Raw genomic sequence first — 10,424 nt, 5'->3', positions numbered from 1 at the left:
TCTCTCTCTCTCTCTCTCTCTCTCTCTCTCTCTCTCTCTCTCTCTCTCTCTCTCTCTCTCTCTCTCTGTGTTCTTCGGCAAAGACATTCACTTGTTGACAAACTGAAACTCGGCTTTCAGCTTCAGGTAGCTTTTTACTGTTTTACACACACTTGTTTCTGAGTGTGTTTTTGGTTTCAGTTACTATTATTTTGTTTGTTTCTGTGTGTTTTCTTCCCCATTTTTCATCACAGGACTGTGTTTTCTCCGATTTCTGGAAGCTTGAGTTTCTTGTGTTCTTCGTTTTGCTTTGGGAATGCAGGATTGCTGTATCATCATTGTACAGAAGATCTATATTTGGATTTTACTGGTTGGATTCTTCATTACTTTGTGTTGGTGCAGCATTAAATAGCGCTTCTTTTGTCCAGTGTTGTGCCTTTACTGAACCAAAATCTAAGTGAAAACCTTTTCTTTTGACTCGTTTCCTTGAACTCATATGCGATATTATTGATTTTTGCTCCTGTTTTTCAACAATATCATACTCAACATAGATGCTTCTTTCTTGTTGCCTTCTGTTTGTTCTTTTTCCCCAGTAAATCCACTTATTCAACAACCAAATTCCACCATTTTTCCTTTCCTAGCTGCTTTAGAAAGCTGAAAATGCACTGCTTTGATTATTTAATTCTGCTCCGCATTGGGGTTATACTACTGCTGTCCATAAATTATGCCAATGCTGAGTGGGAAACATGCTCGTGGATTGTCCCCATGAGGAACCGATACGACAAGATATCTATAACGGATTTTGGAGGTGTGGGTGATGGGGTGACTTTGAACACAAAAGCATTCAGGGCAGCAATATATAGAATTGAGCATTTAAGGAGGAGGGGTGGCACTCTTCTTTATATTCCTCCTGGAGAGTATTTGACTGGACCCTTCAATCTAACCAGCCACATGACTCTTTACTTGGCTAGAGGAGCGGTCATCAAAGCCACAATGGTATTGAAATTTTCTCCTTTGTTTTCTCTATGAGAATTCTTGTTTGTGTTCTGCTTTATCAGTTGAATCTAACTATGTTGAGCAATTTATTCTTCTTTGATTTCTCCTGCTTAATTTTGTACCTGAGATAGCACTGTTCTTGGTACTTGCTACCATATGAAGTATTGTTTAGTCTATTATCTATTGCAAACTTGTGATGAGAACTTGAAATGGGACCACGTGGAATGTTAATTGTAATTTGTTTGATTCATTGGACTGGAGTTATGTTGAAATGGTATGATACGCTATAGGGTTAGGGATATAGATGGTAAAGAATTAGAGCTTACGAGGGACACATTAAATTTTGTGGGCCGACGATCCAGTTGGCGGACTTCTTGTTCATTTAAATATGTTCTGCCAGCTATTGTAATTGACAACAGAGTCATGTAGGCCTGGCAAATAATACTAAACGTTAAAGATAGAGTAAAATGATGAGGTTTTGATGGAGATCCAAAATAGGCATAGCTCATGTCATTGTTGAGCTATATTTGGTGTCCTTATCTTTGTGCAACAGTATAAGTTTAAATAGTCCTGACAGGACAAAAGTTCATTCTTGGGAGGTGTAACCTAGAAATGGATTCTTTTTCCTCTGTATTTGACTCCTTGTTATAATATTTACAAGTGGCATGGATCTTTGACTTGTTCTGTCCTCAATGCTTTAGGATACAGAGCAATGGCCCTTGGTAGCGCCATTGCCATCTTATGGAAGAGGAAGAGAACGACCTGGAGGAAGGTATATGAGCTTCATCCATGGGGATGGGCTACATGATGTCATAATCACAGGTACATTTGAGATGGATCATCTGGGCTAAATGTACATTGGGTTTCATTTTCGAAAAAAACATCCTGAGGCAATCTTTTGGATGACTCTCAAATTATCTTTTTTTCCTCTCTAAATTCTTTTTTGCATAGAACTGATATTAGGAAAGAGACTTGAAAATGGTTCCACGCTGGTCGCGCTCTTCCTGTACTTTTCTACCATTAAAGAAAAGAATTGTGAACATACTAGAACCTGATTTGACGAAGAACATAAAAGATCAAGCGTGTATTCTATGTCATGTTTGTTTTTCTTAAAGGAAGTAATAACATGTTGTTTCCAATTTATTTATTTTTTAATAGGTGAAAATGGGACGATAGATGGCCAAGGTGGCATCTGGTGGAACATGTGGAGGCAAAGAACTCTCAAGTTTACTAGACCAAACCTTATTGAATTAATGAACTCCAGAGGTGTAATAATTTCCAATGTAATTTTCAAGAACTCACCCTTTTGGAACATACACCCTGTGTATTGCAGGTAATGACCTAATACCACAATTTCTTATCAGCTAGCATGAGTGGTTAATAACATGTAAAAACGTTTTATTCTTTCTGGTCATTAACTAGGAAAATGCTTCTTGTTTTCTGGGAAACAAATTACTCTTAGAAAGATTAGTCACCACATAATTGCCAGTACGTGGTTCGATTTCAATCATGAACAACATAGAAACGTATTTCCAAGTCTCATCTTAATCTGTATATATGCTTTTCATGGCCATTTTCACCTACTACTAACACTAGTCCTATAAAATACTACTTTTATCTACTTCACTTTGATACCTGTGATAAATTATCTGAACATAGAATATGGAGACTCCCACGAACCATAACTTTTCATATTGAGCTTTTGTCACAATCGATTACTCTGGACTTCTAGTCACTTTGGCTTGCAAATGCATAAAATGTGATACATAGGTGAGCTGGTTTAACTCACGCTTTTCCTCTTGCCAGCAATGTTGTAATTCGATATGTGACGATACTGGCCCCTGCTGACTCTCCCAACACCGATGGAATTGATCCGGGTATGATACAAAATGGAACGGTGCTATATTTCAAATGTCTATGTAATCACAATTCCGTTAGATGACCTTTGAAAACACTGATTTTGCTTATATCAAGATTATTTCATGATACAGACTCAAGCTCCCATGTGTGCATCGAGGACGCCTACATATCAACAGGAGACGACCTCATAGCCGTGAAGAGCGGGTGGGACGAATATGGAATAGCATATGGTCGTCCTAGTCATGGAATCACCATTAGACGGGTAACCGGGTCGTCTCCATTTGCTGGAATCGCAGTCGGAAGCGAAACCTCTGGTGGTGTCGAGGATGTTCTAGCCGAGCACATAAACCTATTCAACATGGGAGTTGGCATCCATTTGAAGACCAATGTCGGCAGGGGAGGCGTTATAAGAAACATCACAGTCTCAAACGTCTACATGGAGGATGCAAGAAAAGGGATAAAGATTTCTGGCGATGTCGGAGACCACCCAGATGAGTACTATAACCGAAACGCCCTCCCAGTTCTTAAGGATGTCGTTATCAAGAATATCTGGGGAGAAAGAGTGCAGCAACCTGGTCTGATTCATGGTCTGAAAAATGCACCATTTACTGGGATTTGTCTCTCCAACATCCATCTTCGTGGTGCGAGAGGGCCGAGGAATTTGCCATGGCAATGCTCTGATGTAAGAGGAGCAGCAGTTCAAGTCAGCCCATGGCCGTGTTCTCAGCTTACCAGCCACCAGCAAACAGGTGCATGCTCGTCTTCCTTCTGATTAGAACTCGTCAAATTTGTTCCTCTTTTACAAGAATTCATGTTGTAATATGATGATTATGTGTTTGAATGAAGACAGAACTTTCTGATTAGTATATACAACTATGAAAATTTTCCATAGGCACTTTGAACATCTTCCTTCAGCCAAAACCAGATCATTCCTTAGCAAACTACGCTGGCCTCTTTACTCCATGATCGAATTAATGAATCATGATCAAATCATAGTACAAAACAAAGAGAATATATCTGTATATATATATGTATACATATGCATATGATCCTCCACATCTCAAACGGATGCAAACTTATTTACAGACCACAAAAACCAAAAGGGAAAAATGAAAATTTCACAACTCACTACACATACTACTGTGTGTCCATGAACCAATGCAAGACGTTGGATCTGAAACCGAGAAACGTACATATTATTTATCTCGCATGATTATTTTAGCAGCAGCATATATAATTCCATCAGTAAATGATGAAAGTCGAATATCTAGAAATAATGGTCCAAGAACTTGCGCACGCGCTTCATGAAACCACTTCTCTTTTCTCTCTCTTTCTCCTCATGCTGAAGCCTGAAATGCTTCCTCATTTTCTTCAAAACCTTCAGCTCCTTCTCCCTGTTGAACCTGTCGTAATCGTACCGCTTAAAGATCTTCTTCATCCGTTCGTCATCCTCGTCGTCATCACTGTCGCTGTCCTCATCGTGGTGGTGGTGCAGCCTCACCCACCGCCGGCGAACCCGCGGCCCTTCTCCGTGAAGTACGGGGTTCTCGAAGTCGCTGTTCTCGCCGGAGGGAATGATCATATCATCCCCGAAGGGGATCTCGTCGATTTCCCTCAACGTGGGGTAAATTCTAAAGTGGTGGCGGCAGGGACGTTTTGATCCCACACGGAAACGGCGGTTGACCGGACGAAAAGTGACTTTTGTCAAGGGCACGGAGGTAGCGACTACGGAGTTGGACTCTGTTTCGGTTTTGACCGGCTCGCTAGGAAGGTCTGCGGGGCGGGCTTCAGCCAGAGGAAGAGAAACCTGTGTGGTGACGTCATCGTTTTCCGGCGAAGTACGGGCGAGCGAGAGGGTGAATAGGCAGAAGAGTGCTATGACGGCGGCGTAGAATTTTGCCATGGTGAAAATTTTGCAGTGAAGATGTTGAGGGGGCGGAAAATTTTGATATAGGTGAGATCCGGGCAGTTCGGGTAGGTTTGGAATGGGAGTGCACTGGTGGACGAGGTTGCGGGCAACTAGTGGACCGTCCACGTGTCATGGAGGGGACCGAATTTTAAGGTTGGATCTGAATTCGGTGGGCGTGAGATGTCACGCAAGAGGACCATATAATATAAGCCTGCGCTACGATTGGTTTGACTTTCTTTTTCTGCTTAGACTTCTTTTTTATTTTTTTTCTTCCCCTTAAAAATTAGGATAAAATATGACTACCTCTTTCCTTTTTTTATATAATTTTTAAATAAAAATAATTATATAACCTCTAAATAGGAAGACGAAAATTATTACTTTACCTTCACTGATTTCTTCTTTAAATATTTGAAAAAATGTACAAAATTTTAAGAATGAGTAAAGTAAAATTCACAATGCATATAAGTTCATAAAATATTCTTAAAAGCTTTAAAAAAATATATAAAGTTGTAATTTATAATTCAAAAGGGTATTTTAATTAATTTATTATAAAATTGGATGACAATTTAACAAAAATTAATGAAATAAACGTTAAAATAAAAATATTTATAATTTTTTAAATAATATTTTATAATCATACTAAACTTTAAAGAAAGTGACTTAATGTACCCCAAAATTTAGTCACAAGTTTGACGTACTTTGCATTGCGTGTGGAAATGGATATTACGATTTAAATGATGGGGATGGGGAATCAATCTTAGTAACTTTAGCAAAATGATAATTCCTATACTTAATATTTATGTTAAATATCAAATGCACCAAATTACTTCAAGAAATACTATTTTTTTATATTAATAAAAAGAATAAATACTTACGATTAATGTACATCTTGTATTATTCAAGATGTCAATAATTTTGTCTGCCCTTGGGGCATTTGAATATTAATTGTTTGAATTGGCATTACATCTTTTCTTTATAATCGTATGTGTGATATATTCTATATATGTACATAATTTTTTAAAAAAATTATTTAACGTAATATATATATATATGTATATATACATGAGGGTATGACTCAAAAATAATTGGTCCAAGAAGAAATGCTAAGCCCAAGCCAAGCCCGCCAGCCCAGGAGAGAGTCAGCCTGCCAAGGGCACTAAGCTTAGCCTAAGAAGGAAGCACCCTGCATGGTTCGGCTCAAAAGGGGGACCCACTGGGCTCAACCCGAGAGGGAGTCCACCATACCAAAACCTGTCCAAAAAAGAAGCTTGCTCCATCAATATTAGACCAAGAAGGAGGCCCAGTATGAAGGTCTGCTGCACCTTTTCAAGGCCAATCCGAGGGAAGGAAGGTGTCCTCAAAGGATTGGACTATTCAGCCTTAGGGGACTCCTTGCAAGGCAGGAATCTTCACGAAGAAGGAGTCCTTCCTCATCCGAATACATGTTGCGCAAGGAGCAGTTACAAGGTGACCTTATCCACTAGACTCTCGCCCCTTCCTTCTCGGATACACAACTCTCTCCAAATTTTTTGCGGAGAAGGGCTCCTCCTCTATAAATATGAGTGGCACTCCTCAACAAACAACCCTTCAGTATTCTGATAACTCTCTCATTGCTATTCTGCCATTTTAAAATTCATGCTCTTGCTTACGATTCATATCTCTATCACAATTTGTCATTATAATTTATCTCCACGTTTATTTATTCTTAAATTCGGGACTAACTTAAGCATCGAAATACTAACGTGTTGTTTTATAGGTTCTTTTTTTCTCAAGTGTTTTAGTTCAATTAGCCCAAATAACATCAAAATTGAAGAACTTTAAATCCATGCTAAAATCACAAGCATCAATACATAAATTGTATTATTTAACTTTTGAAGAGGGAAGAAGTACCTAAAAATATATATAAGTTAACAAGTTAATATAAATATTTTGATTTCTAAAAACATATTGATAAACAAAGCTAATGCATAATTTAGGAGAAATTAAAAAGTGCACGAGAAAAGAGAAAAGATAACTACGAAAAGGTGATTATGGAAGATTATAATAAATGAATAAGTTAAAAATAGTTAATTTTAAATAAGGGATAATTACACCCTTCCTTTGAACTTTTGTGTAGTTACACAGACACCCTCTGTGGGTTGAAAATTACATTTAGCACCCTTAATATTTGTTTTGTCTAATAAATAAGTTCATATGTTAGTCAAAATTCACTAAATTTATTGATATTAATAAAAGAACTGAATAAAAATTGATGTTTACTCTCGATTGACTTATTACTGGCTTATTACAGGTTAAATAATTTTTTTCTAACTAAACTATCTTTATAACGATGAAAATATACCTCCTCTCATATATTAATGCGTGGAGAAGTATGAGGGTAATTTGAACATAAAAATATTTATTTGACCTGTAATAAATTAGTAATAAGTCAATCAGAGGCAAACATAGATTTTTCTCTATTTTTTTTATTAATATCATTAAATTTGGTGAATTTTGACTAACAAAGGGATTTATAGTTAGACTGCAGCAAACTCAGGGGTGCTAGATGTAATTTTCGGAACCACAGGAGAACTACGTATAATTACATCAAACCTTAGGAAAAGAGAGTGTAATTATCCTTTAAATAAATGACCAATCATAATCAAGGGTCACATAAAAAAAAAGTGTTTTTTTAATAATAAAGTATAAATAAAAAATAATCGATTTCAAATTTAAGTTCCTCACCCCTCCATCCTTGTATTTAACAAGAAAAAAAAAAAAAATAGTTTGTGGGCCAAAAGGCCCAATTATCTGTCAGTGACAAGAAATGATTTGGGCTCCAACAGGATATATTATAGATGAAATGAAGGAAAGCCCAAATTAAACTAGTTGATTGGAGTGTCTAAGCCTGCAGATCATAAAGCCCACATGCGTAAAAGGCCCACCAACTAATCCTCCTTATTTCCACTAGTGAGTACATGGAATTGGAGCGGAGCTATTAGAAATATTGCAATTTAGCTCATGTGATATAAAAAGCAAATAAAAAAAAATTATTAAAAAAAGCAAATTACTTCTGTGTTTTAGAAATAAAGCAAACTATCCCCTATCTAAACTATTAATGTAGGGTAATTTGCTTTATTTTTCAAAATCAGAATGTAATTTATTAATTCTTTTATACATTTTTTTTTAATTTTTTTTTGCTCAATTCACATATGTAATGAGATAAATCGGGAACTCTTCACCATCTTGTCTACTGTAAATTAAATATTGTACGGCCGTTGGATTCCTAATGAAAATTCTGTAAATTAATAGATTCAGTCAATTATCTATATTTCATAGTATGATAAAATCTTGCTTCTTCTCTCTCATCTAATTCTTTATTGATCTTTATGCTATATTATATCCTTTTCATTTTAATCTCTCCTTGAAAAGTTTCAACAATGCATATATTAAGGTCATATGTTTGTTTTATATGCCAAATTACAACATTACAACAACATCAGACAAAGAAATCCAACTCATAAGATGTGATACAATCCCAACTCATAAGAAAAAATTACATTGACTCAAAAACGTAGATGAACTCGAGTTGATTCATATATAGGTAAGGACAACAAATTTCTGAGACAAGTACAAAAAAATATCGTTATTTCATATGCATGATCGATGACCACCTCAAAAGCTGCACATAAATCCAATTTCCAACCGTAGTTTCCTAGGACAAACATATGTCAAACCAATCACACTCATCCAAACTTTGAATCAAATAGCCCACCACCACCCTCTCTTCTCCATGCCACACCCTTGCAGAAACATCACAAATACAAAGAGGGAAAACAAAAAAAAAAAAGAAAAAAAACCACCATTGTAACACTTCTTTCTGCCTTAGCAAGAACATGCTATCAAGAGCTTTCACTAAGCCAAAGAGGAGCCCTCGAGGGGGGGAATCGAGCCTCCGGTCGACGGCCTCCATATCCGAATACGATGAAGACTTCATCGTAGGGTTCATGGACGACATCCCATTGGTCTCATTCGACGAATGGAATGATAGTTACAATAGTCGTGTAAGTGGCAATAAAGTCGTTGCGGGTAGTTATAATCAAAGTCCGAATAGTTCGGAGTCGATGACACTTAGGCAGGTCTTGAGGGCATCAGTTGGGGTGGTGGGGGAGAGCCCTCTAGGGATGACTGAGAAGGTGGTGCTTCTAGGGGGCAAAATTTGTGCAGTGAAAAGGTTTAGGAGAGTCGCTATTAGGAAACGCGAGTTTGGGAGGAGGATTGAGAGGGTGGCTCAGGTGGGAAACCAGTGTGAGTTCTTGGTGCCTGTCACTGCTTATCTCTATGCTAAGAGGATCAAGTTTGTGGTTTGTGATTATTATCCCATGGGCAGTCTTGCTGATTTGCTTTCTGGTAACTCTTTTTTTTCCTAATACATGCTTTGTCCTATGTTTGTTTTCGATTGAGTTGATTTTGAGGTATTTATTGTCTCAATTTCAAGATGTTGTGGTTTCAAATTGAGGTTTTCATTTCAATTTTTTTTTCTTTTTTATATTCTATTCCAATCAATATGTACACTTGATGTGTTTAAAAAATTTATATGCATGGTGTCTTTATTTCTTCATTATAGTTATTAATTCAGATCATCTACTATAATTATGTTCATGTTATAGATATACTTACATTCAGAGGTGTTTTGCTAAATTTGTTTATAAGCTCATGTATCTTATAAGATCTTTTAGAGTTTATAAAGCATTTGATTTTAGGGTAAATTACATCAAATTTGTGAGTTTATGCTTAATTACCAAACACTCCCTACTCTTTATAAAATTATAGGGTACACCCGCTAGTCGGGGTTTGTGCAAAATTTTGCCAGTGAATGAAAAGTATACTTGTAATTACAATTACAACTTTGATGGGTATATATACTTGTAATTTTGCAAATGGCAATGAGTGCTTCATTAATTAGATCTGATCTGAGGGGGCGTCATTGTAATTTACCTTAAAGTTTATTTTAATAGTAAAAGTTTGAAGTATTTGGATACAATATGACTTTGAAGCTTGTGAAACGATAGTAATATCAATTTATAATTAAAATGATTATACTTATAATATGTTACAAAAATATTATAATATCACACCAACACAGTTTATGTGTTTTTCAATCCCTAATTAAGTATAACAAAAAATTATATGGGCATCAATTTATAGTACCAAAATTTCATGCAAAAATCCTAAACAAGTATCATTTTTACAAACTAAAGTTCAACTTCAATATAGTAGTAAGCTAGTAGTATGAGACATTTTCTTGATTATAATTAGGTGCAAGGGAACAAGGGCACACTGCCTTAGAATGGAAGCACAGGTTCAAGATAGTCCATGGCATAGCCAAAGCAATTGCATACATCCATTCACAAAACCCTCCAAGAGAGAAGCACTTGCAGCTAAACCTGCATGGCAACATCAAGTCCTCCAACGTCATGATCGACATCGACTTCACCGCCCGTCTCTCCGACTATGGCTTCGTGCAGTTGGCGGATCAGGTGGAGGTTGATGACACCGGCCAGGCTGAGATATCAACCCCTTCACCTGAACGAGCTCTAGTCGAGACGATATCGCAGGAAAGCGACATATATAACTTTGGTATGGTGTTGATGGACATACTAGGATGGCCTAAGGTTTCATTAGGGGTTGAAAACGTTGA

The 10,424-nt window shown here is 36.8% G+C and overlaps 3 protein-coding genes across 3 annotated transcripts in view; 2 read left to right on the top strand and 1 right to left on the bottom strand.

Moving 5' to 3' along the window:
* Positions 1–9: 9 nt before the first annotated feature.
* On the top strand, positions 10–4,027 carry LOC105179130 (probable polygalacturonase). The gene is made up of 6 exons (XM_011102728.2): positions 10–126; positions 302–975; positions 1,677–1,797; positions 2,134–2,308; positions 2,782–2,852; positions 2,967–4,027. The coding sequence occupies exons 2-6, from the start codon at positions 640–642 to the stop codon at positions 3,605–3,607; spliced, it is 1,344 nt and encodes a 447-aa protein (XP_011101030.1). The 5' UTR covers positions 10–126; positions 302–639; the 3' UTR covers positions 3,608–4,027.
* On the bottom strand, positions 3,850–4,769 carry LOC105179131. The gene has a single exon (XM_011102729.2). The coding sequence runs from the start codon at positions 4,736–4,738 to the stop codon at positions 4,103–4,105; it is 636 nt and encodes a 211-aa protein (XP_011101031.1). The 5' UTR covers positions 4,739–4,769; the 3' UTR covers positions 3,850–4,102.
* Positions 4,770–8,342: 3,573 nt separating this feature from the next.
* The window catches only part of LOC105179158 (probable inactive receptor kinase RLK902), a 2,606-nt gene continuing 524 nt past the window's right edge, over positions 8,343–10,424 (top strand). Inside the window, exons 1-2 of the mRNA XM_020691248.1 lie at positions 8,343–9,133; positions 10,043–10,419. Coding sequence (XP_020546907.1) covers positions 8,620–9,133; positions 10,043–10,419 — 891 coding nt within the window. The 5' untranslated portion in view covers positions 8,343–8,619. The remainder of the gene's footprint in view (positions 9,134–10,042; positions 10,420–10,424) is intronic.

This window comes from Sesamum indicum, unplaced genomic scaffold, assembly GCF_000512975.1.
Source record: "Sesamum indicum cultivar Zhongzhi No. 13 unplaced genomic scaffold, S_indicum_v1.0 scaffold00124, whole genome shotgun sequence".
Taxonomy (NCBI): domain Eukaryota; kingdom Viridiplantae; phylum Streptophyta; class Magnoliopsida; order Lamiales; family Pedaliaceae; genus Sesamum; species Sesamum indicum.
This window is presented reverse-complemented; position numbering and strand designations above follow the sequence as displayed.